The 23600-nt window shown below is 48.0% G+C and overlaps 1 protein-coding gene and 1 long non-coding RNA gene across 3 annotated transcripts in view; one reads left to right on the forward strand and one right to left on the reverse strand.

The window, feature by feature from the left end:
- lamb2 (laminin, beta 2 (laminin S)) overlaps positions 1–23600 on the reverse strand; it is a 231545-nt gene that overhangs the window by 195786 nt on the left and 12159 nt on the right. For both annotated transcript variants that reach the window (XM_041192265.1, XM_041192264.1), the window contains exon 2: positions 8675–8844. In XM_041192265.1, the coding sequence (XP_041048199.1) occupies positions 8675–8844 (170 nt within the window). The remainder of the gene's footprint in view (positions 1–8674; positions 8845–23600) is intronic.
- LOC121280356 lies at positions 3178–8943 on the forward strand. The gene is made up of 2 exons (XR_005943604.1): positions 3178–3226; positions 8724–8943. It is a non-coding gene; the product is annotated as an uncharacterized LOC121280356 (long non-coding RNA).

A 23600-nucleotide genomic window follows, 5' to 3' on the forward strand; every position in this document is an offset into this window, starting at 1 on the left:
ACACAAGCATGCTCCTTAGGTGAGGTCAGAGATCAGAGATTTTCATTCTGGAATGTAGAATCTCAGTTAATGGTCATCTCACAATCTTGAAATTGGACACGGGGGCCAGTGTTACAGCCATGGCTGGTGACCCACGGCTGATGCCACTGCAACACAGCTGCATGGAGCAGGCAGGATCAAACTCCCGGTGAATTCACGTGGCACTCGGGTACAGGGATAAAGGAATACGAGAGACCCTGTTCACCAGCCACAACCAAGAACGTTCCCTTATAAACCGAAAAGCCTGTGTCAACCTCAACCTCCTACAAAAAATTGACGTGGTCAACCAGTAAAGGGCCTGGTTTCAAATTTAAAAAGGAGTTCCTGTAACTCCTTACAGAATTGAGGTGACTGAGGATCGCATACAGGATTACACTGAGGGAGGCGCTAAACCTATGCACCCGTTTACGCTACAAAATACACCCCATCTGCTCATGAAGCTAGTGCAGTAACAGCTGGACAAGATGACAAAAATGGGTGTCATCTCCCTGTTCATTCAGCCAACCGAATGGTGTCTGGGATGGTCCCAGTCCCAAAACTGAACGGGTGCATCCATATCTGTGTCGACTTGACACAGCTCAATAAAGCTGTGGTGAGAGAAGTCCACCGATGTCCGTGGTGGATGACAGCCTGGCCAAACTCTCAAAAAGCACAACGTTTTCAAAACTCAATGCGCACAGCGGCTTTTGGCAACTTCCAATCGATGAAAAGTCCAGATTGCTGACCACATTCATCACCCCCTTTGGCAGATTCTGCTTCAGCCGCTTCCCATTCGAAATCACCTCCGCACCAGAAATCTTTGAACGCCCGATGTCAGCCATTTTGCAAGGCCTAGAGGGTGTCACCTGTCGTTTGGACAATGTTTTTGTCCCCGGCATGATAGTGAAAGAACACAGTGATCCTGTTTGCAGGAAACAGGGCTGACACTAAATGAGAAATACAAGCTCTCCAAGGCCTCTATTCAGTCCATGGGAAACATCAACCGGAACAGGGCATCATGGCAGACCCACAGAAAACAAAAGCTATCAGTGAGTTCCCAACCCCTTCCTCGATTCTGGACCTCCTGAGATTTCTGGATATGATGACCAATTGACAAATCTTTTACCCAATCTGGCACAGGTCACAGAACCCCTGCGACACCTTCTCAAGAAAGACAAGGCCTGGTGTTGGGGCACGCACCAAGAGCAAGAATTTTGTTGCATCAAAGCCATGCTGCTTTCTGCCAACATCCTGGCCCACCATGACCCAGCCCTGCCCACCGCTACAGCAGCAGATGCTTCATCCAAAGGCTCTGGAGCTGTCTTATTTCAGGAATAAATGAATGGATGTTCCGGCCAGTGTGTTATGCATCCAGAGGACTGTCAGACACAGAAACAAGATACACCATGATTAAGAAAGAAGCTCTTGCCGTCACTTGGATGTGTGATAAGCTTTTAGACGACATTATTTACCTAGAGGTCACCATTGAAACAGACCATAGCCACTGGTCTCACGGCTAGATGAGAAGGAGCTGGCAAAGATGCCCCCCCAGAATCCAGAGATTCCATCTACAACTCATGAGATTTGAGTATGAAACGGTGTACCTTCAGGGAAAAAAAACAATGACAGACACACTTTCCAGGGCCACTGTGGACCTTTCAACGAAACATGATGTCAACCTGATCAAGCAGCTCGACTGTACTCCCAATTGGTGAGGAGACACCTGCCAGCTACCAAAGGAAAACTCCAGCAAATCCACCAGGAACAAATGTGAGTGTGCTCACATCTGCAAGGAACAAGGGTGACCACAGCAGAGACCGAGTGCTGGTACCATGAAGACTTGGTTAGAACAGCAGAAGCACTTTACCGTCATTGACGATCTGTTGGTCTACAACAAGTGGCCAGTCATTCCAGCCTCTCTGCGGCCAGAGATCCTCCAAAAAATACACCAGAGACACCTGAGCATCACCAAATGCAGGGCAAGGGCCCAATCTGCAGTGTGCTGGCCAGACATTTCAACAGCAGTTCAGGACACAAAAGTAAACTGCCAGGTGTGTGCACTAGACGAGCAGGACCAGGAGGAGCCCCTTATCCCCACAGTTCCCAACCAGGCTGTGGGAGCGGTTAGACATTGATTTATTCATCTTTGATGGCAGATCCTTTTTCATTGTGGTGGACTACTTCTCCCGATGGATTGAGGCAAAGCAATTATACACGACAAGAGAGCGTTGAAGGAGATCCTAGTGAGCCATAGCATCCCAGACCAGGCAGTGTTGGATAACAGTCCACAATTTCCACCAAATACTTCACCAATTTGCTGTCATATATGGCTTCCAACATTGTACCAGGTCCTCAAGTTACCCACATTCGAATAGTGAGGTAGAAAGAGGAGTCCGCACCATAAAAGCTCTCCTGAGGACCACCCATGATTTCCCAATAGCACTGCTAACCTACAGGTCCACCCCACTACAACGTGGTTTAGCCCCATCTGAACTCCTGATGGGCAGAAACTCCACACACAATTCCCAATCCTGAAGAAGAAACTAATCCCAGGCAAAGATTACCAAAACATCCAGGACAGGGAGCTGTCCTACAGGCTTCTGTCTACAACAAGCAGCACCAGACACCCATCATATTTAGACAAGGACGACAGAGTTTGCATTAAGAACATTGATAGAGAGGACATTATTGTCCAGATAGACAATGACCAACCACAGTCATACAGTCAGTCAGTACTCTGGAAGGCACAGTCAGGATGAACAGGAGCCTGCTTCCCATCCCTCAACATGATCCTCCCACTATACATTGGAGAGAAATTGAAGACGACGACAAACACCAGAATAACCACATCCAAAACAATCTCCCATTCATCAAGGTTTACCCAGCATAACAGAGTCAAGCACTCCTCCAATTGTTGTAAAGGCAAGATTAGAAAGAATTATAAAAACCTCCAGACCACCTGAACCTATAAACACAGAGCCCTGAGTCGGGGAGAGAAGGGATAGTAGAAGTAATACAAATATGTTGGGTAAACAGGAATACATAGTAAACACGTTGGATAAAGACTTCAGAGGAGGTGCAGTATAAGGGTCTGGCATAGAAAGGGTTAATGTGGGCCTGGGTACAGTACCACCCATGGTGTGATGTAAAGGATCACATGACCCGAGTCCAGAGGGCAGTCTTCTACTGGACAGAGATGTGTGTAGAGGTAAGCATGGAGATAGCTCCAACTTTGTCCTTATACTGTATATATGTATATAGTTACAAGTAGTTAATAAACACTTACTGCTAAACTATACAAGACTCAGAACCTCTTCATGAGACCTTGCAAACGACACACATCTTACAACATACATGTGATCTGTGCACGTCATGGCCGTCATGACAGGCTGTCATCATTTACAACCACACCACACTGTCTGGGCCCTGCTGCACTCTCCATTATACAGAACACACTGGTTCCTCAACTGAAGGTGATGGCATTCGGGACATGGAAAAAACGCCTGGAAACTCAGAGTCCTGAGAGCAGTTGGGGGAGGAAGAAAGAGAGCAACATAAGAGAGTGAGAGAGTAAGCAACGTAAACTGGAGGAGGAGGAGAAGAGAGAGAGAGAAAGAGAGCAATGCAAAACAGGGATGGAGAGGCGGAGATAGAAAGAGAGCAAGCAATGTAAACTGGGGGACAGAGGGACAAAGGGAGAGAGAGAGAAACGGAACAGCTGGGAGAAATACAGGGCAACGGTGGGAGGGAGAGAATGCAATGCAAACTGGGCAGAGAGAGGAACACAATGTGGGGAGGAAAAGAGAGAGAGAGAGAGCTCCAGGCTCGGGGTGGGGGGGAAGCATGTTGACTTGTGCTTTGTGCTGTTATAAAATGTGTTTGCTCTGGGAGTCAGGCAGCTTTGATGTCTCTCACTGAGATTGAGCCTCACCTCCCTGACACTGGCAGTCAGTGCTCGGTTGTGGAATTAGTAAATTCACTTCGATTTAGTTTTGGTTTCATTTTCATACAGTCGTTGCTCATATCACTGATGCTTTTGTTGAGTCAGTGAAATTTTGGTTTCTCATTGCAGTCAATATTCTACAAGCTCCACAGAAAGAGGTCTTATTTAAACATCAGGTTTTATATCAGTGCTTCTCAAACTATTTTCCAATGTGACTCGATTTTAACACTTGAAAATTAACACGGCCACAGATGCCAACAAAAACAAGTCAGCCATAAAGAATCCAAACAACATTCAGCATAAAATTACTGAAGTTTACACATTTTGGATCGACATATAATACATAATATATGAAAATCTATGTTTTCAAAGTACTTGTGAAAATGTTATTATTTTGTGCACTCATAACAATCATAAAATGGTTACAGCACAGAAGGAGGCCATTCGGCCCATCATGTCTGTGCTGGCCCTCTGAGGGAGCAATTCACCTCATCCCACTGCCCAGCCTTTTCCCTGTAACCCTGCACATTCTTTCTTTTCAGATAATTATCCAATTCCCTCTTGAATGCTTGACTGACCCTCCACCACGCTCTCAGGCAGCACATTCCAGGTCCTAACCACTCGCTGCTTGAAAAGGTTTCTCCTCATGTTGCCATTGGGGGTTTCTTTTGCCAATGACCTTAAATCCATGTCCTCTGATTCTCGATTCCTCCATCAATTGGAATAGTTCAGTTTCAGTCAAGCTCTCCATATTCCAGTGACAAGGAAGCTCAGTGAGCACACACACACACTCACGCATGTGCGCACACACTCGCGCACACACACGCTCGCGCACACACACTCTCACGCACGCACTCTCACGCACACACTCGCGCACACGCACTCGCGCACACGCACTCATGCACACGCACTCACTCACGCACGCACACTCACGCATGCACACTCACGCACTCACACGCACGCACTCACACGCACGCACTCACACGCACGCACTCACACGCACGCACTCTCACGCACGCACTCTCACGCACGCACACTCGCGCACACACTCACACGCACACACTCGCACCCACACACGCACTCACGCACACACACTCGCACACACACTCACGCACACACTCGCACACACACTCACGCACACACACTCACGCACACACACTCACGCACACACACTCACGCACACACTCACACGCACACACTCACACGCACACACTCACACGCACACACTCACGCACACGCACTCACGCACACGCACACATTCACACGCTCACGCACACACACTCACGCACACACACGCACACACTCACTCACGCACGCACACTCGCGCACGCACTCACGCACGCACACTCGCGCACGCATGCACACTCGCGCACGCACGCACACTCACGCACGCACACACGCGCACACGCTCACGTGCACACGCTCACGCGCACACGCTCATGCACACTTGCACACGCTCTCACGCACACACTCTCACGCACACGCTCACGCGCACACGCTCACGCACGCACACGCACGCACACGCGCGCACACTCACGCGCGCACACTCGCGCACGCACACTCGCGCACGCACACTCGCGCACGCACACTCGCGCACGCACTCGCGCACGCACTCGCGCACGCACTCACGCGCACACACACACACGCACACACACACGCGCACACTCACGCACACTCACGCACACTCGCACACGCACACACGCTCACGCGCTCTCGCACTCTCACGCACGCGCTCTCGCGCACGCGCTCTCGCGCACGCACGCTCGCACATGCGCCCGCACACTCGCGCCCGCACACTCGCGCCCGCACTCGCGCGCCCGCACTCGCGCGCCCGCACTCGCGCGCCCGCACTCGCGCGCGCACACTCACGCCCACACACACACTCACGCCCGCACACACACTCACGCCCGCACACACACTCACGCCCGCACACACACTCACGCACGCGCACACACTCACGCACGCGCACACACTCACGCACGCGCACACACTCACGCGCACACACTCACGCGCAAACACTCACGCGCACACACTCGCGCACACGCACACTCACGCGCACACTCACGCGCGCACGCTCACGCGCGCACGCACACGCGCGCACACTCTCGCGTGCACACTCGCGCGCACACTCTCGCGCACACACTCGCGCGCACACTCTCACGCACAAACTCACGCACACGTACTCGCGCACACGCACCCGCGCACACACACTCGCGCACACACACTCGCGCACACACACTCGCGCACACACTCGCGCACACACTCGCGCACACACTCGCGCACACACTCGCGCACACACTCGCGCACACACTCACGCACACACACTCGCACACACACTCGCACACACACTCGCGCACACACTCGCGCACACACTCGCGCACACACTCACGCACACACTCACGCACACGCACACACACTCACGCACACACACTCACGCACACACACGCACACACTCACACGCACACACTCACACGCACACACTCACACGCACACACTCACACGCACACACTCACACGCACACACTCACACGCACACACTCATGCACACACTCATGCACACACTCATGCACACACTCACGCACACGCACACATTCACACGCTCACGCACACACACTCACGCACACACACTCACGCACACACACTCACGCACACACACTCACGCACACACACTCACGCACACACACTCACGCACACACATTCACGCACACACACGCACACACTCACTCACGCACACACTCACTCACGCACACACTCACTCACGCACACACTCACGCACACATTCACGCACACTCGCGCGCGCACTCACGCACGCACACTCGCGCACGCACGCACACACACGCACGCACACACGCGCACACGCACACGCTCACGCTCACGCACACTCGCACACACTCACACGCTCACACTCTCACGCACACACTCTCACGCACACACTCACGCACACGCGCGCACACTCACGCACGCACACTCGCGCACGCACGCACACTCGCGCACGCACACACACTCACGCACACACATTCACGCCCACTCACACACGCGCACTCGCACACGCGCACTCGCACACGCACACTCGCACACGCACACTCACGCGCTCACGCACAAGCGCTCACGCACACGCACGCGCCCTCACGCACGCGCCCTCGCGCACGCGCGCCCGCACACACGCGCCCGCACACACGCGCCCGCACACTCGCGCCCGCACACTCGCGCCCGCACACTCGCGCCCGCACTCACGCGCCCGCACTCACGCGCCCGCACTCGCACACACACTCACGCCCGCACACACACTCACGCCCGCACACACACTCACGCCCGCTCACACACTCACGCCCGCACACACTCACGCCCGCACACACACTCACGCCCGCACACACACACGCCCGCACACACACTCACGCCCGCACACACTCACGCGCACACACTCACGCGCACACACTCACGCACGCGCGCACACTCACGCGCGCACTCACTCGCGCGCACTCACTCGCGCGCACTCACTCGCGCGCACTCACTCGCGCACACTCACTCGCGCACACTCACTCGCGCACACTCACTCGCGCACACTCACTCGCGCACACTCACTCGCGCACACTCACTCGCGCACACTCACTCGCGCACACTCACTCGCGCACACTCACTCGCGCACACTCACTGGCGCACACTCACTCGCGCACACTCACTCGCGCACACTCACTCGCGCACACTCACTCGCACACACTCACTCGCACACACTCACTCACACCTCACACACACTCACGCGCACACACATGCACTCTCCACACCAGCGCCCCACCCCCACACAGGTCAGCCATCCAGGGGTGACCAAGCTGGGAGGCAGCTTTGACAGTCTGACCCCAAGCCAGTGTGCAGCCACAGCTCTGCAGGCGACATTTAGAGATGAGCTTGAGAAGAAGAAAAGTATCCCAAGGCCAAGAGACGAGCAAGACTGGGTGTCACCTGGTCCTTGGTGGAGTGGGGGAGCCTGCCACCCCAATCACTGTCTCTGTGATCCCATTCGGGGTCACGACCCACAGTTTGGGAGCCACCACCTGAAATCTTTTATTCTTTTGATTTTTTTCTTTGATTTGTAAATCTTGCTTTCATCTCACTAGAAAACAAAACGTTATTTTATTGGTGATGAGACTGAGACATTCAACTAATGTAAAAATGTCATGTGACCAATCCTCGTGATTATTTTTGATAGAGGTGTTCAAAAACACGAGCGGTCTGGACAGAGTGGATAGGGAGAAACTGTTCCCACTTGTGAAAAGACTGAGAATGAGAGGGCACAGATTGAAAGTGATTATCAAAAGAAGCGAAAGCGACATGAAGAGAAACATTTTCACGCAGCGAGTGGTTAGGGTCTGGAAATACTCAGCCTGAGAGTGTGGTGGGGGCAGATTCAACTGAAGCATGCAGAAGGGAATTAGACTGTTACCTGAAAAGGAAGAATGTGCCGGGCTATGGGGAGAAAGTGGGAGCAACGGCACCAGGTGAGTTGCTCATTCGGAGAACCAGTGCAGATATGATGGGCCAAATGGCCTCCTTCTGTACTGTAACAATTCTGTGATTAAGTATCAGGAGTGACACTGCATGATCAAATGCCACATGTTCAAATCAACAGGTATATGTCAAACCAGAGTTAACATCCCTATTAACACCCATGCAGAGACCCATACATACCCACTCACACCTAGTGTTTTGTTGCACCTACCTGCAGGTGACTCACGATGCAGTAAGGTTGTTGTCTTCTCTTTCCACAGGTTGACGATGCTGTCAGCTTGTTTTGCCGACCCACCAGGAGATCTCCGGTGGCAGGGTAGCAGCTTCCTTGGGCACAGCCATGGGCTGAGTCTGGATCCTGAGCAACAGTCCCCACCACAGCTAGACAGTGAGAGAAAGAGATAGAAAGATAACTGTCAGTAGCAGCACTGCTAGGAGCTGTGTAATTCTATGATTCCGTAAACATGGCTTACCCTTAAACCTGTCTATTAATTTGGATTTTTTGATTTCTAAATTATGTTAATTATCTCACTACAAAACAAGGAGTGAGTGTGGATCTGTCTGAGGGTGTGTGTCAGTGTGGGTGTGTGTGTTTCTGGATATCAGAAAGGTAACATGCTGACACAGCAAGAAATTAGTAGGGCAAATGGTAAGCAAATGGATCACTTTTATTTAAAGAGTGTTGGAGTATGATCATAAAGGAGATAAAAAATCAATAAGGAACGTTAAAAGGCATATGGATCGCAAAGTATGAAAATCCCCTGTTCACAGTGATGCAGGCAGTCCGCACTTTGTGCTGCATGCTCATTTCGATGATAGTGCCATACTGCCCAGTGTTAAACATGCTGCTGGGTGGCTGAACAACTCCACAGGGTTAAAACTAGCCTGCACCTCTTAAAGGGAAGGTGCATTCTGGCTTCAACAGCTCATTCAACTGGATGGGGAACACGACAGGGAGAAACCTGATTAATGGAGCAGCAGGTCAGAGTGTGTACTGGAAGTTCTCAGATCTCTAGGTGCAGGAGATGGACAGGAGGAGAGAGGTCCTCTTCCCTCAGGGAGCCCTCCAGACAGACTAAAAACTCAGTGGGAGCAGTAACTGCTGCATTCAGTGCCAGCAGCCTAGCCCCAAGGACCTGAACACAGCGGCACAAGAAGTTTAATAACCTTCCAGGAGTGGTCATGGTCAGTGTATAATCTTCACATGCCATGCCCTACCAACTACACCACCAACCTCTCAGGCTGCTTCAATCACCTCCCAACAATCTCTATCAACTGCAACCCTTACTCACATTCACAAGCTCACCTCATGGTTACACAGTTATTACTGCTAGAAGCCACAGACTCTCATCTCACAGCTCGCACACACTGTCAGCTATTCAACTGTAGCATGCACATAGTGGGAGATAGTGGTGTAGTGGTATTGTCACTGGACTAGTATTCCAGAGACCCAGGAAAATGCTCTGGGGAAAGGGTTCAAATCCTATCATGATGGTGAAATTTGAATCAATAAAAACCTGATGATGACACGAAACCATTGCTGATTGTTGTAAAAACCCATCTGGTCTATTAAATGAAACCTGCTGGCCTACACTTGACTCCAGACCCACAGCAATGTGGTTGACTCTTAGATGTCCTCTGGACAAGGGCAATTAGGGATGGGCAATAAATGCTGGCCTAGCCAGTGATGTCCACATCCCATGAATGAATAAAAACATTGCACCACACTCACTGATACACTTCAGCAATCTGACAGTAAACTGATGGCCACAACACCGAAATTACCAAATTCTTCAGTCATTGGCAATCAGTCAGGTCTTCTCTCCTTCTCCCACGCGCACACTCTCTCCCTCCCACGTGCACGCTCTCTCACACACACACACACACACACTCTTGCACTCTCCCTCCCTCTCGCATGCTCTCTCTCTCTCACACATGCTATCAACATTTCAATTTCTTCTCCTTAATTTGTTTATTCAGCTTCTCCTTAAACATATCAGTATTATTCACTTCAACCATTTCTTCTAACAGCGAGTTCCATATTCTCACCATTCTCTGGGTAAATCTGGTCAGTGACTGTGTTACTGGAGCCTCAGGTGAGATTAGCAAGGAACAGGGTTGCACTAGGACCTTCTGAACCGTCTGCGTGCTTCAGTTCCACAGCAGGCTCTGTAATGAACCTGCTGGGATAGGTGTCAGATCAGGGATGCCTTGTGTCAGCCTGAGGGAGGCATTCAAATATCAGAGACCAGGAGAAACTGCAAAGAGGATGAGGGTCTGGATGAGCTCAGGAACTATTCCTGATCCGTTACATGACTGGCACTCCAGAAATAAGTGATTCTAACCGGTTGTCAGTCAAGCAGTCGGCACAGCTCTGGTAGCAACAGGTGTTGGTGCTTGTCAATGTCGAGGACACCTTTTCACCCAACATCATCAAATATCCTGTCAGACTGAATTGTGGAATGTTTTCAGTTTGGGATTTTACCCTGCAGCTTGTGATAGGATGCTGGGGCACTGTACATATCAGCCCTCTTAATATCTCACCCAAGCTTCCTGACTTCACACTAGAGCAAGGCAATGGACTATTCCACTATAGAAGGCATCACAATCAAGCAGGGTCCTGACTACACTTACACACTCTGTAGCAGTAGTCACTGAACAATGATCAGGAGAAGGTGTTCCAGCTGCTCTCCCCACTTCCTCACCTGGGGTGGGACATTATTTAGCGGTCCAGTCTAAACACCTGAAGCCTCACTGATCTGTACAAGTCCTCCATTTTACATAAAACGTATACCAAACAACAGGCTGTTCAGCCCAACTGGTCCGTGTCAGTGGTTATGCTCCACACAGGCCTCCTCCCAACCCCATCACCATCTCCTTCTATTCCTTTTTCCTTCATGTGTTCATCCAGCTTCCCCTTAAAATGTGTCCATGTTATTCAACCTCTCCCTGTGGTAGGGAGTTCTACATTCTCACCATTCTCTGCGTGGAGAAGCTTCTCTTGAATTTCCTGCTGTATTTATTAATTACTACCTTATATTAATGACTCTTCGTTTTGGACTTCTCAAGTGGAAACATCTCCTCCATGTCTATCCTCTCAAACCTCCCTATAATGTTAAAGACCTCCACATTTTACCCCTCAGCTTTCTCTTTTTCACAGAACACTGCCTCAGCCTGGTCAATCTTTCCTGACAGTTATAGTCTTTCAGTTCTGGCATCATCCTTAGAAATCTTTTTTGAAACTTCTCCAGTACCTCTATAGTCTCTTCATAATATGGAGACCCGAACCGCTCACAGTTCTCCAAGTGTGGCCTAACCCAAGATTTTATTAACATAAACAAAAACACCTGGAAAAACTCAGCAGGTCTGACAGCATCTGTGGAGGGGAACACAGGAACACAGTTAACGTTTCGAGCCTTCACCAGAGTCATACGGACTCAAAACGTTAACTGTGTTCCTCTCCGCAGATGCTGTCAGACCTGCTGAGTTTTTCCAGGTATTTTATTCTATTAACATAACTTCTCTGCCTTTAAACTCTATCCCTCTAGAAACAAACCACAGAGCTTTGTGCTTTTTTCCGGCTGTGTTAAGCTGCATTGCTGCTTTTAATGATTAATGACTCTATGTCCCTAGATCCCTTTGCGTCTCTACCCAATTTAGATTCGTATTGTCTATTAATAATCTATTCCTGCGCATATAGTAGTGATCTAACTTTTAGCTATATTAAAGCAATGTCTCCAGTTGTAAAAATACACATTCAGGCACCAGTTGCCGAGTTCCTTCTCAGTGTTTGGACATTTTCTGATATATAACTATCAATAGAGTGGTCACTCTACCTCATAGGGGCTGGGAACAGTCCAGGCCCAGGCTTCAAGCAACAACTCTGTAAAATCAGAGGCAACTGACCCTTCTCAAACCCAGGGTCTTGGGATTCTCAGACTGCACCCTCTCCCAGTCAGCACTCTGCTTGCTCCACTATTTCCCTTTCCTCTCTATTTGTCCCTGCTGACTGCCCTCCTTGACACGTACAGAAGATACAGTCAGGATCAAACTTTCTCTGTGGCTTTTGAACATTTCGGAGATGCTCACACATTGTGACGTCTACCAATTGTTTGTTTTCTTTCCTAAAAAAAGGAATTTGCCTTAAGATAAATATCCTTCATTGGAAAATTCCATCCCTTGAAATACTAAACACCAGATTACAATGAAAGTCTCTGAGGGAGAGGAATTGGTCGGTCAGCAGTGTTTTTTGTCCTGGCCCATTTTCTTTTCACTTCAGAACAACAGATCAGGCAGCATGTGAACCAGGCCTGAGACTGGCTATTGGCCAAACATGATCTCTACCCTGTCACCTTGCTTTGCATTTTACTGTGTATCCCAAAAATACACTGGATCACAAACAAAATACATATATATAACACCTTTAATGTAGTAAAACATCCCAAGGTGCTTCACAGGAGGTATTATTAAGCAAAGTTTGACACTGAGCCACATAAGGAGATATTAGGTCAGCTGACCAAAACCTGGATAAAAGCAGCAGATTTTCAGCTTCTTAAATGAGGAGATAGAGGTAAAGAAGTAGAGAGGGAGGGAATTCCAGAGCTTAGGCCCAGTCTGCTGAAGGCACGGCCGCCAATGATGGAGCAATTAAAATCAGGGATGGTCAAGAGGCCAGAATTAGAGAAGCGCAGAGATCTCAGAGGGTTGTAGGGCTGGAGGAGGTTCTAGAGATAGCATAAATGTTTAATCTTCATTTAGATGTGAACAGCCAGGAATATGTTAGAGACACACAGGACTATTGTGTGAAAGGTCAACAAGTTCTCCAAACATCAGTGGATTGCTGAAGGTTAGTGCAAACAGCTTTCTGGTGACTGAAGCTGTATTTACAAGATGAGTAAAGCTTCAAGCTTAGTCCTGGGCTGGTGGCTTCTGTTACTGATTCTGTGTAGACACAGACGTATCCACACATTTACAGCACATTGCTGGGCCATTCAGTGTTTACACTGAGTCCTTTTCGTTCACCGCCACCTGCACGGAACAAATTGAGCCACAAATTCCTTTACAGCCATTTCTGGGACCGGACAGCAGTGCTGGGCAGAGACTGCACCCTTAACCAGGAGGGCTCAGTAAGACTCAAGATTTGTCCATGGGTCCAATTAGCAATCTCAGGGTAAGCAGTCTGAGCCTGTCCCCTCTGAGCTGGGAGCCCCACCTCTTTGGAGATATATTTGGGGTCCTTGCTTTGCTATCAGTGGCCTGAAGAGAAGTCCCAGAATGTTGGGAGTGGTGGGGCAGTGGTGGTTGTGGTGGGCAGGGGGAGGTGGTGGGCACTGGGAGAAACGCACCTCCTGTTGGGGCCACGTTTTCCAAGTTTTAGTACTGGCTTGTGCTCCACTCATTCCCAAACCCGATTCCTGCTGGGGGCACATGGCCTCTGATTAGCACAGGTAAGGGGTCTAACCCTACTTACAGTGATCTCTCGGGAGCTCTGACATTTCCTGATCCATTCTCAGGCTGGACATTTTTCAGGCATCGTTAGGGTTCGGAACCTTGGATCCCAAAATTGGTCCTTGTTATTCCCATTTTGCAGGCATGAAGAAATCAAGTTTCTATTCCACTGAGTCCTGGAAAAGTAACAATTGCACAGACTAGGAAACTCCCAGGTTCGATCCCCACTCTGTGCCAAGTTACGTTTAATTAATCTCAAGGAGCGGTAAATGTTAACAGCAACGGCTCCCATTTATATATCACCTTTAACACAGGCCACACACCTTAGGAAGGATGTCAAGGCCTTGGAGAGAGGGCAGAGGAGGTTTACTAGAATGGTACCAGGGATGTGAAGCTGGGACAAAAACAAAATTTGCTGTAAAAACTCAGCAGATCTGACATAGAGGAAGATAGGGTTAACGTTTCGAGTCCGTATGACTCTTCTTCAGAACATTCATCAGAACATCAGTCATACGGACTCGAAACGTTAACTCTGTCTTCCTCTCTGTCAGATCTGCTGAGTTTTTCCAGCAAATTTTGTTTTTGTTTCAGATTTCCAGCATCCGCAGTATTTTGCTTTTATCTTATGAGAAGCTGGGATTGTTCTCCTTAGAGCAGGGAAAGTTCAAAGAAGATTTAATAGAGGTGTTCAAAATTATGAATGGTTTTGATAAAGTCAATAGGGAGTGGCTGTTTACACTGGGAAGAGGGTCAGTAACTAGACAGCACAGAAATAAATGACAGAAATCTAGGCAGAGATAAGAATTTTTTTTACACAGCGAGTTGTTGTGATCTGGAACATGCTGCCTGAAAGGGCAGTGGAAGCAGATTCAATAGTTACTTTCAAAAGGATAAACAGAAAAGGAGAAATTTGCAGGGCTAAGGGGATTGTGTTGCATCATTCTATGATGGATGAATTTCACATGTAGTTTCACACAGATGAAATCAAACATAAATGGTATTACCAGATTCTACAATTAGACAATGAGTTAGTGAACCCATTCCTGACCATTGTTCAGCCAGCTGCCCAGTTACATGCAACCAGGACTGGACTGAACAGCATCAATGCCACCATTCCCCACAACTCCTGGAACCTCACAGTCAAACAGCCTGGGCCATGTTAATAAGAGCCGAGAACTTCAGGAAAAGACGAGATGGGGGAGTTGGCAAAATAAGAGCTTGATCGAAAAAGGAAGGGAAATTATTTGCAGACACAAAGCACAGGGGCTGCTTCTTGCCTGAGTTATTAACGACAAAAAGACAGTGGGCCATTGGCCAGATGGAAATTCAGTTCCCAGCTAGAGGGGGTCCGGAGTTTAACCCAGGGTCGCCTCCCTCCCGAATTCCACTCTGATCAGCAGGAGGTGAGAGAGCAAAAGATAAAAACCAACGCTTCCTCAGCACATAAAGCCCATCACTGGAGTGACCTGGAAGATTTCAAAAACACATCACATTCCAAAATGGACAGATAATACCATCAACAACAGTAACTGTGAGGAAAGCTGCTCCAGAGCCCTGATTCCCCAGGTGCTGGACACCTCCTGAACATTTTGTTCTTTCATCATCAAATAAACTCAACTGCAGTAGCCAGCACTAGTCGGGAGCAAATTCCATTATCCTGCAGGTTTCTTCCACTTGAAGCTTCCTCAGAGTAACCTCCCAGCCACTTCAGCAGTGTTGGGTCTCTGTCATTCAAACAGGAGGAGGTCACTCAGCCCCTGCAGCCTGTTCTGCCATTCAGTTAGATCACAGTGATTTGTATCTTATCTCCACCTACACAACTTGGCTCTGTAACCCTTAGTCCAGCAGAAATCTCATTTTTGACATTTTTAATTGAACCCCAGCCTAATAACTTTGCTGGGGGGGAGGGAGTTCCAGATTTCCCCTGGACTGTGTGTGAAGCAGTGCTTCCTGACATCGCCCCCGAAACAACATGCCTCTAATTTTAAGGTTACATCTCCTTGTTCTGGACTCACCCCTCCCCCCACCACCCCCGCCAGAGGAAATCCTTTATCTCTACGTACCTTAGTAAATCATAGAATGGAATGGTTTAAGCCCATAAGGAGGCCGAACCAGCTCTCTGCAAAAGCAACTCAGCCAGTTGGTTAGCTCAGTTAGCTGGACGGCTGGTTTGTGATGCAGAGAAACGCCAACAGCGTATGTTCAATTCCTGTACCAGTTGAGGTCATTCATGAAGGCCCCACCTTCTCAACCATGCCCTTCACTTGTGGTGTGGTGACCCTCAGGTTAAACTCACCCCAGTTATCTATCTCGAATGAGAGAGCAGCCCATGCTCCTCTGGGACTATGGCAACTTTCAGTTTTCACTACCCCACCCTTTCCCCATAGCCCTGCAAATTTTCTCTCTTCGGTTTATTATCCAATTCCCTTTTGAAAGCTACAGTTGAATCTTCAACCAAACTCTCAGGCAGTACATTCCAGATTGTATCCACTCACCGCATGAAGTGTCTTCTCTCGTGTTACTTTTGGTCATTTTGCTATTTACTTAATTCTGTGCCCTCTGGTTCTCGAGCCTTCCGCCAATGGGAACAGTTTCTCCCCATCTATTCTCTGTTAAAGATAGGCAATAAATGTTGGCCTAGCCAGCGACGCCCACATCCCATGGGCAAATAAAACTAAACTCTGTCAACCTCTCATGATTTTAAATACCTCTATCAAATCTCCTTCCAACCTTCTCTGCTCCAAAGAGAACAGTCCCAGCTTCTCAAATCCATCTATGTAACTGAAGTTCCTCATCCCTGGAACCATTCCCGTGAATCTTTTCTGCACTCTCTCCAATGCCTTCACATCCTTCCTAAAGTCCAGAACTGAGGTCAAACCAGAGTTTTATAAAGGGTCATCAGAACTTCCTTAATCATCTTAAACACCTTAATTTGACCAATCCTTAATCTTTTATATTCAAGGGAATACAAGCCTAGTCAATGCAACTGTTCTCATAACTGAATCATTCTGGTGAATCACACCCCATCCAAGACCAGTTTATCCTTAGATAAAAGCAAAATATTGTAGATGCTGGAAATCTGAAACAAAAACAAAAACAAAAACTGCTGGAAAAACTCAGCAGGTCTGACAGCATCTGTGGAGAGGAACACAGAGTTAACATTCGAGTCTGTATGACTCTTCATCAGAACTAAAGAAAAATACAAATGAGATGAAATATAAGCTACAACACAAAAACAAAAACAGAATTACCTGGAAAAACTCAGCAGGTCTGGCAGCATCGGCGGAGAAGAAAAGAGTTGACGTTTCGCGTCCTCATGACCCCGAAGGGTCATGAGGACTCGAAACATCAACTCTTTTCTTCTCCGCCGATGCTGCCAGACCTGCTGAGTTTTTCCAGGTAATTCTGTTTTTGTTTTTGTTTTGGATTTCCAGCATCCGCAGTTTTTTTGTTTTTATTATTATTATATATATATATATATTTATGAAATATAAGCTGTTTGAAGAGGGTGGGACAGGTGGAGCTGGATAGAGGGCCAGAGATAGGTGCAGGCAAAGAAGAGATTGTCATTTTGTTCATGACATCTTTGGCAAAGGGAGGTTGACAGTGGTGATATTAGCTGAAGGATGTGCTAATGGTGACATTAAGGGTAGAAAGCAGGACCAGCAAGTGACAGATAGCCCTAGTGGGGGTGGGGTAGGGGGAAGGGATTGAAAGAGGCTAAAAGGTGGAGATAAAATAATGGATGGAAATAAATTTAAAAATAATAATATAAATAGGTGGGAAAAGAAAAATATATTTTAAAAATATATACATTATTAGAAAAAAGGGGGATCGGAAAGGGGGTGGGGATGGAGGAGACAGCTCATGATCTAAATTTGTTGAACTCAATATTCAGTCTGGAAGGCTGTAAAGTGCCTAATCGGAAGATGAGGTGCTGTTCCTCCAGTTTGCGTTGAGCTTCACTGGAACAATGCAGCAGGCCAAGGACGGACATGTGGGCATGAGAGCAGGGTGGAGTGTTGAAATCTCAAGTGACAGGGAGGTCTGGGTGATGCTTGCGGACAGACCTAAGGTCTACCAGTGTCTCCTTCCTGTAGTTCCCAGAAGTGAACACAAAACTCCAGATGAGGTCCGATCAGAAATTTATAAAACTGTGATTTAACTTCTACCTCTTTGTATTCCAGCTGCCCTTTCAGAAACAGGATGCAGATTAGCTTCAGCTCCTAGGCTCTCTGAGAGATGTCAAAATATTTCATTGGATGGAAAGCACTTTGGGATGTTTGAAGGTTGTGAAATTTATTTCTTTATTTCTTTTAATTGGGGTGAGTGGGTAGGAAAGGGAATTGAGAGCTATTCAACTGTTAGCATTGCAGCCAAGTAGAACCATGTCCCCAACTGATGGCCCATAAGCAGTGTTTTCCAGCAAGGGTGACCAGAAAGTGAGTGAGAGTGAGAACTTTGGCTGAGCTTTCTCGCTCTGATCCCAGATGCTGAATCCAGTCAAGGGGCTTTCCACCTGTCCTTGGGATACCAGGAAGCTGGCTTAACCTTTGCTGTCCCAGCAGGGCAGCCCATCCTCTTGAGAAAATGGGAATATTAGAGCAGGTCACGGAATCCTTTCCTGGGCCTCAGTCTGTAACCCACAGCCCACACCCCCCAGCCGACACTCACTAATGCACCTTTACAATCCGTCAGGGTCTGAACGACACAAGTCCATTGTCTAGAAAACCAGTCAGTGAGCCAAATGTCCTGACCTTTTAATCTCCATGGTAACTTATTCTCTACAATTTGGATTCATTAAACTCCCTTTAGGGGCCATTGAGTGTTTACAGTGGACGATTAGAGAGTTAATGTGTGCGGTGTCCAAATATTTAATTAAAAGCCCTACTGCTCTGATAAGGCAAATCCAGATAAGGATCCAGCTCTCTCCTGTGCTGAGTGTTGCATTCAACTCAGAGGTATCAAATCCAACAGCACAGGATACACAGAGATTTCAACCTGACCACCTGTGAAGCCTATCTCAAAAAAACAAGTATGAAAGATGTCAAAAGGTTTGGGTATGGCATCAAAATCTCTGCCGTAACACAGAGGGCTCAGTGACAGTTTTCAACACCAGAAAACAACACTTTTTCGTTTCAGCATCAAACACTCCCAGGACAGGTACAGCACAGGGTTAGATACAGAGTAAAGCTCCCTCTACTCCGTCCCCATCAAACTCTCCCAGGGCAGGTACAGCACGGGGTTAGATACAGAGTAAAGCTCCCTCTACACTGTCCCCATCAAACACTCCCAGGACAGGTACAGCACGGGGTTAGATACAGAGTAAATCTCCATCTCACTGTCCCCATCAAACACTCCCAGGACAGGTACAGCACGGGGTTAGATACAGAGTAAATCTCCATCTCACTGTCCCCATCAAACACTCCCAGGACAGGTACAGCACGGGGTTAGATACAGAATAAATCTCGATCTCTCTGTCCCCATCAAACATTCCCAGGACAAGTACAGCACGGGGTTAGATACATAGTAAAACTCCCTCTACACTGTCCCCATCAAACACTCCCAGGACAGGAACAGCACAGGGTTAGATACAGAGTAAAGCTCCCTCTACACTGTCCCCATCAAACACTCCCAGGACAGGTACAGCACGGGGTTAGATACAGAGTAAAGCTCCCTCTACACTGTCCCCATCAAACACTCCCAGGACAGGTACAGCACAGGGTTAGATACAGAGTAAAGCTCCCTCTACACTGTCCCCTCAAATACTCCCAGGACAGGTACAGCACGGGGTTAGATACAGAGTAAAGCTCCCTCTACACTGTCCCCATCAAACACTCCCAGGACAGGTACAGCACGGGGTTAGTTACAGAGTAAAGCTCCCTCTACACTGTCCCCATCAAACACTCCCAGGACAGGTACAGCACGGGGTTAGATACAGAGTAAAGCTCCCTCTACACTGTCCCCATCAAACACTGGAGAACAGGGAATTCATGCTTCAATTCAAAATAACATAAGAATGAACAAGGCGTGAAGTTGGCCATCAGCCAGTTACGATCTCAGGAAATGTTCCATTTCATGCAGCATTTGAGACTGGTAATAGACTTGCTGTTTAATCAGATATAATACAAGGAACAGGAAGGGTATGGAGAGGGTGGGTAAGCATTTCACTTCCTGCATCTGGACTCAGTGTGAAAGATTTTCAAAAATTCAAGCATTTTCTGAAGCTGGATTATTCAGTCAGTCTTTTCCATTGGTTCTGTTAGTTATTGTGGAAACCAGAAATTGTTGGAATATGGGAATTTCTACACCAACAAAACTTGTATTTATGAACTGCCTTTAACGTAATACAATGTCCCAAGGTGTTTCACAGGAGCATTATGAAGAAAAAATTGACTCTGAACAATTTGGAAGATGTTGAGGCAGGTGGATAAAACTGAGTCCAAGAGGTCGGTTTTTAAGAAGCCTCTTAAAGGAGGTCAGAGAGGCGAAGAAGTTTATGGAGGGAATTCCAGAGCCTAGGAGCAATGTAACTGAAGGTACAACCACCAATGGTGGAGCATTTACAATTGGAGATGCTTAAGTGACCAGAATTTAGATGAGTGCAGATATCTCGTGAGGGTTGGGAGGCTGGAGGAGATTACAGAGATTACAGAGATGGGGAGGAATGTGGCCATGAAGGGATTTGCAAACAAGAATGACATTTTAAAATCAGGGTATTGCTTAACTGGGAGCCAATGTAGGTCAGTGAGCAGAGGGGTGATGGGTGAAAAAAACTTGGTGTTAGTTATTACATGGGCAGCAGAATTTTGGATGACCTCAAGTTTACAGAAGGTAGAACGGAGGAGGCCAGCCAGAAGAGGTTTTATTAGAAGAGTGAGGTCAGCAGCTGATGAGGTTCCGCAGGTCAGAGTCAGGCAATATTACGCAGGTTGAAAATCGGCAGCCTTCATGAATGCACAGATATTCAAATATGACACGCAAGGTTACTTCAGCTGCAGTTTTTGCCAAGGAGGTGGATGGAGTCAGTAGCTAGGGAACAGAGCTTAAAACAAGGACTGGAATAAATGGCTTCAGATTTCCCAATATTTAATTGGAGGAAATTTCTGTTCATCTACTACTGGATGTTTGATAATCAGTTGGATAATTTAGAGACAGTGGACTCGAGAGAGTTGGTGGTGAGGTAGAACTGGGTGTTGTCTGTGTATATGTGAAAACTAACACTGTGCCTTCGGATGATGTTGTCATGGGGCAGCATGTAGATGAGAACTGGGAAGGAATCAAGGAGAGATCCTTATAGGATCAGAAAACACTGCTGTGATCCATCTGACTTATCCTAATATTACAACTGCAATTGAACCTGCTGGTTATAGTCTGCTGGCCTAAATGGGTTTTTTGCTCAAGGATTGTGGGTGCTGTTAGCTAGGCCAGCATTTATTGCAAATCTTTAGTTGCCATGGAGGAGGACAGGATCACCAGTCAATAAAACGCTGAAGCCTTCACTGGACCTTAGTCAGAACAGCATTGGGCTGACTGTCCAATGGTATCCTCCACAACTCAGGCCATCATATTTGACTCATTGTACCTCAGTGAAGCACCTTGGGATGTGTTTCCAGGGGGATCTGTAAATACAAGCTGTTGTCCCAAAGCTGGCTCTGCGGGTGAATGAACCACTGAAGGTTGTAACAGAGCTTCATAGATCAGAATGTCTAAGGTTCAACAAAGACTCAAAAACAGACTCGAAACATTAACTCTGCTTCTCTCTCCACATTTGCTGCCAGACCTGAGTTTTTCCAGCATTCTCTGTTTTTATTTTAGATTTCCAGCATTCACAGTATTTTGCTTTTATCCAAGGTTCCATCCCCATCTGTATTCAAAGACTTCATCGCCAACAATTAGGATGCTACTTCAGAGTGCCCGGGTTAGGGAAGGAGAAATAGATAGTGAGAGAAACAAAAAGACGTGAGAGGGAGCGACAAATAGAGAGAGCAAGACAAAAGAGAGATAGAGAGGGCGAGAGAGAAAAAGCCAAAAAGACAATGCAAAAGAGACACAGAAAGGGTGAGAGGAAGAGAGACAGCTAGAGTAAGAAAGACAAAGAGAGAATGAATCAGTCACCCTTGAGAGCAACAGAATTACCAGCTGCTACAGTTGGACGGTACAGACCTTGCTCTGAATCATTTTCCATCCCACAGAAGCTGCTAATTTACAGAAATCTGGATGGAGTGGGTGGAGAGTTCAACTCAAAGCCAGAAAAAGGGAACTCAGGGGCTGACCAGCTTAAAGGGCTATTTTCCAGTGAAGGGGCTGGGAACAGACGTGAACGTTCAGCACTATGGTGATGTCAGATGGCTTGGGGCAGGGATCCACACCATCTCACTGAGTGTGCACTTCATCCAACCAGGAGAACCAATCTGGCAGCCCAACTTCACTGAACAGCTTCCACACTCCATCAAGAATGAAATCTTACATCTATCTCTGCCCTCCCTACCCAATCCCCTCCACTCCAGGAAATGCTGAATGTTGTTGCGATAAAATTCCACTGTCTAATACGCTCTCCCGTTGCCACTTGCCAGGATTGAGTTAACAAGTCTCAAGCTGTACCTGTCCTGGGAGTGTTTGATGGGAACAGTGTAGAGAGAGCTTTACTCTGTATCTAACCCCGTGCTGTACCTGTCCTGGGAATGTTTGATGGGGACAGTGTAGAGGGAGCTTTATCCTGTATCTAACCCTGTGCTGTACCTGCCCTGGGAGTGTTTGATGGGGACAGTGTAGAGGGAGCTTTACTCTGTATCTAACCCCGTGCTGTACCTGCCCTTGGAGTGTTTGATGGGGACAGTGTAGAGGGAGCTTTACTCTGTATCTAACCCCGTGCTGTACCTGCCCTGGGAGTGTTTATAATAAGTTGAGGGGGTGGGTTCTGAAATGTTAGTGGATTTCCCCCTTCTCCAGTCTAGATATTGGGCCCAGTTGTTGCCTTCGTTCCTACTGAGTGAGCAAACTTCACACAGACTGGAGTTCAGGCTCAATCTCTGGAGATACTTTTCCCCATTGAAGGAGATTTTATAGAAATGCATCTAGCGATTGGGAAGCCGTACCTGAGACTGTAAACATAGCATGCTTCCCTATACTATCTTGTAATGCTGCCACCCCCTCTATCCCTTCCTCCACCCAAGTCTTTTCATTTATTCATTCATGGGATGTGGGTGTCACTGGCTAGGCCAGCATTTATTGCCCACCCCGAGGTCCTGGTTCAGAGGGCATTTGAGAATCAACCACATTGCTGTGGGTCTGGAGTCTGAAGACCAGGTAAGGATAGCAGATTTCTTTCCCTAAAGGGCATTGGTGAACCAGATGGGTTTTTACAACAATGATTTCAAGATCCAGATTTTTTATTAAAGTCAAATTTCATTATGTGCCGCGGTGGGATTCGAACCCGGGTCCCCAGAGTGTTACCCTGAGTCTCTAGATTACCAGTCCAGTGACAATACACCATCGCCTCCCCTCAAATAATACTTCCTGCTCCTCATTCTTCATCTGCCCCTCTCCTTCAACCTCATCCCATCGTCCTGCCCTCCTTTCCCCTCCCTCCCCCTCACCTACCCCTTCCCCTACTGCTCACCTCCCACTCTCCCTCCCATTCCCTACCCTTCCTCCCCTCCCCTCACTACCCCTCCACCTCACCTTCC

This window comes from Carcharodon carcharias, chromosome 7, assembly GCF_017639515.1.
Source record: "Carcharodon carcharias isolate sCarCar2 chromosome 7, sCarCar2.pri, whole genome shotgun sequence".
Classification (NCBI taxonomy): Eukaryota; Metazoa; Chordata; class Chondrichthyes; order Lamniformes; family Lamnidae; genus Carcharodon; species Carcharodon carcharias.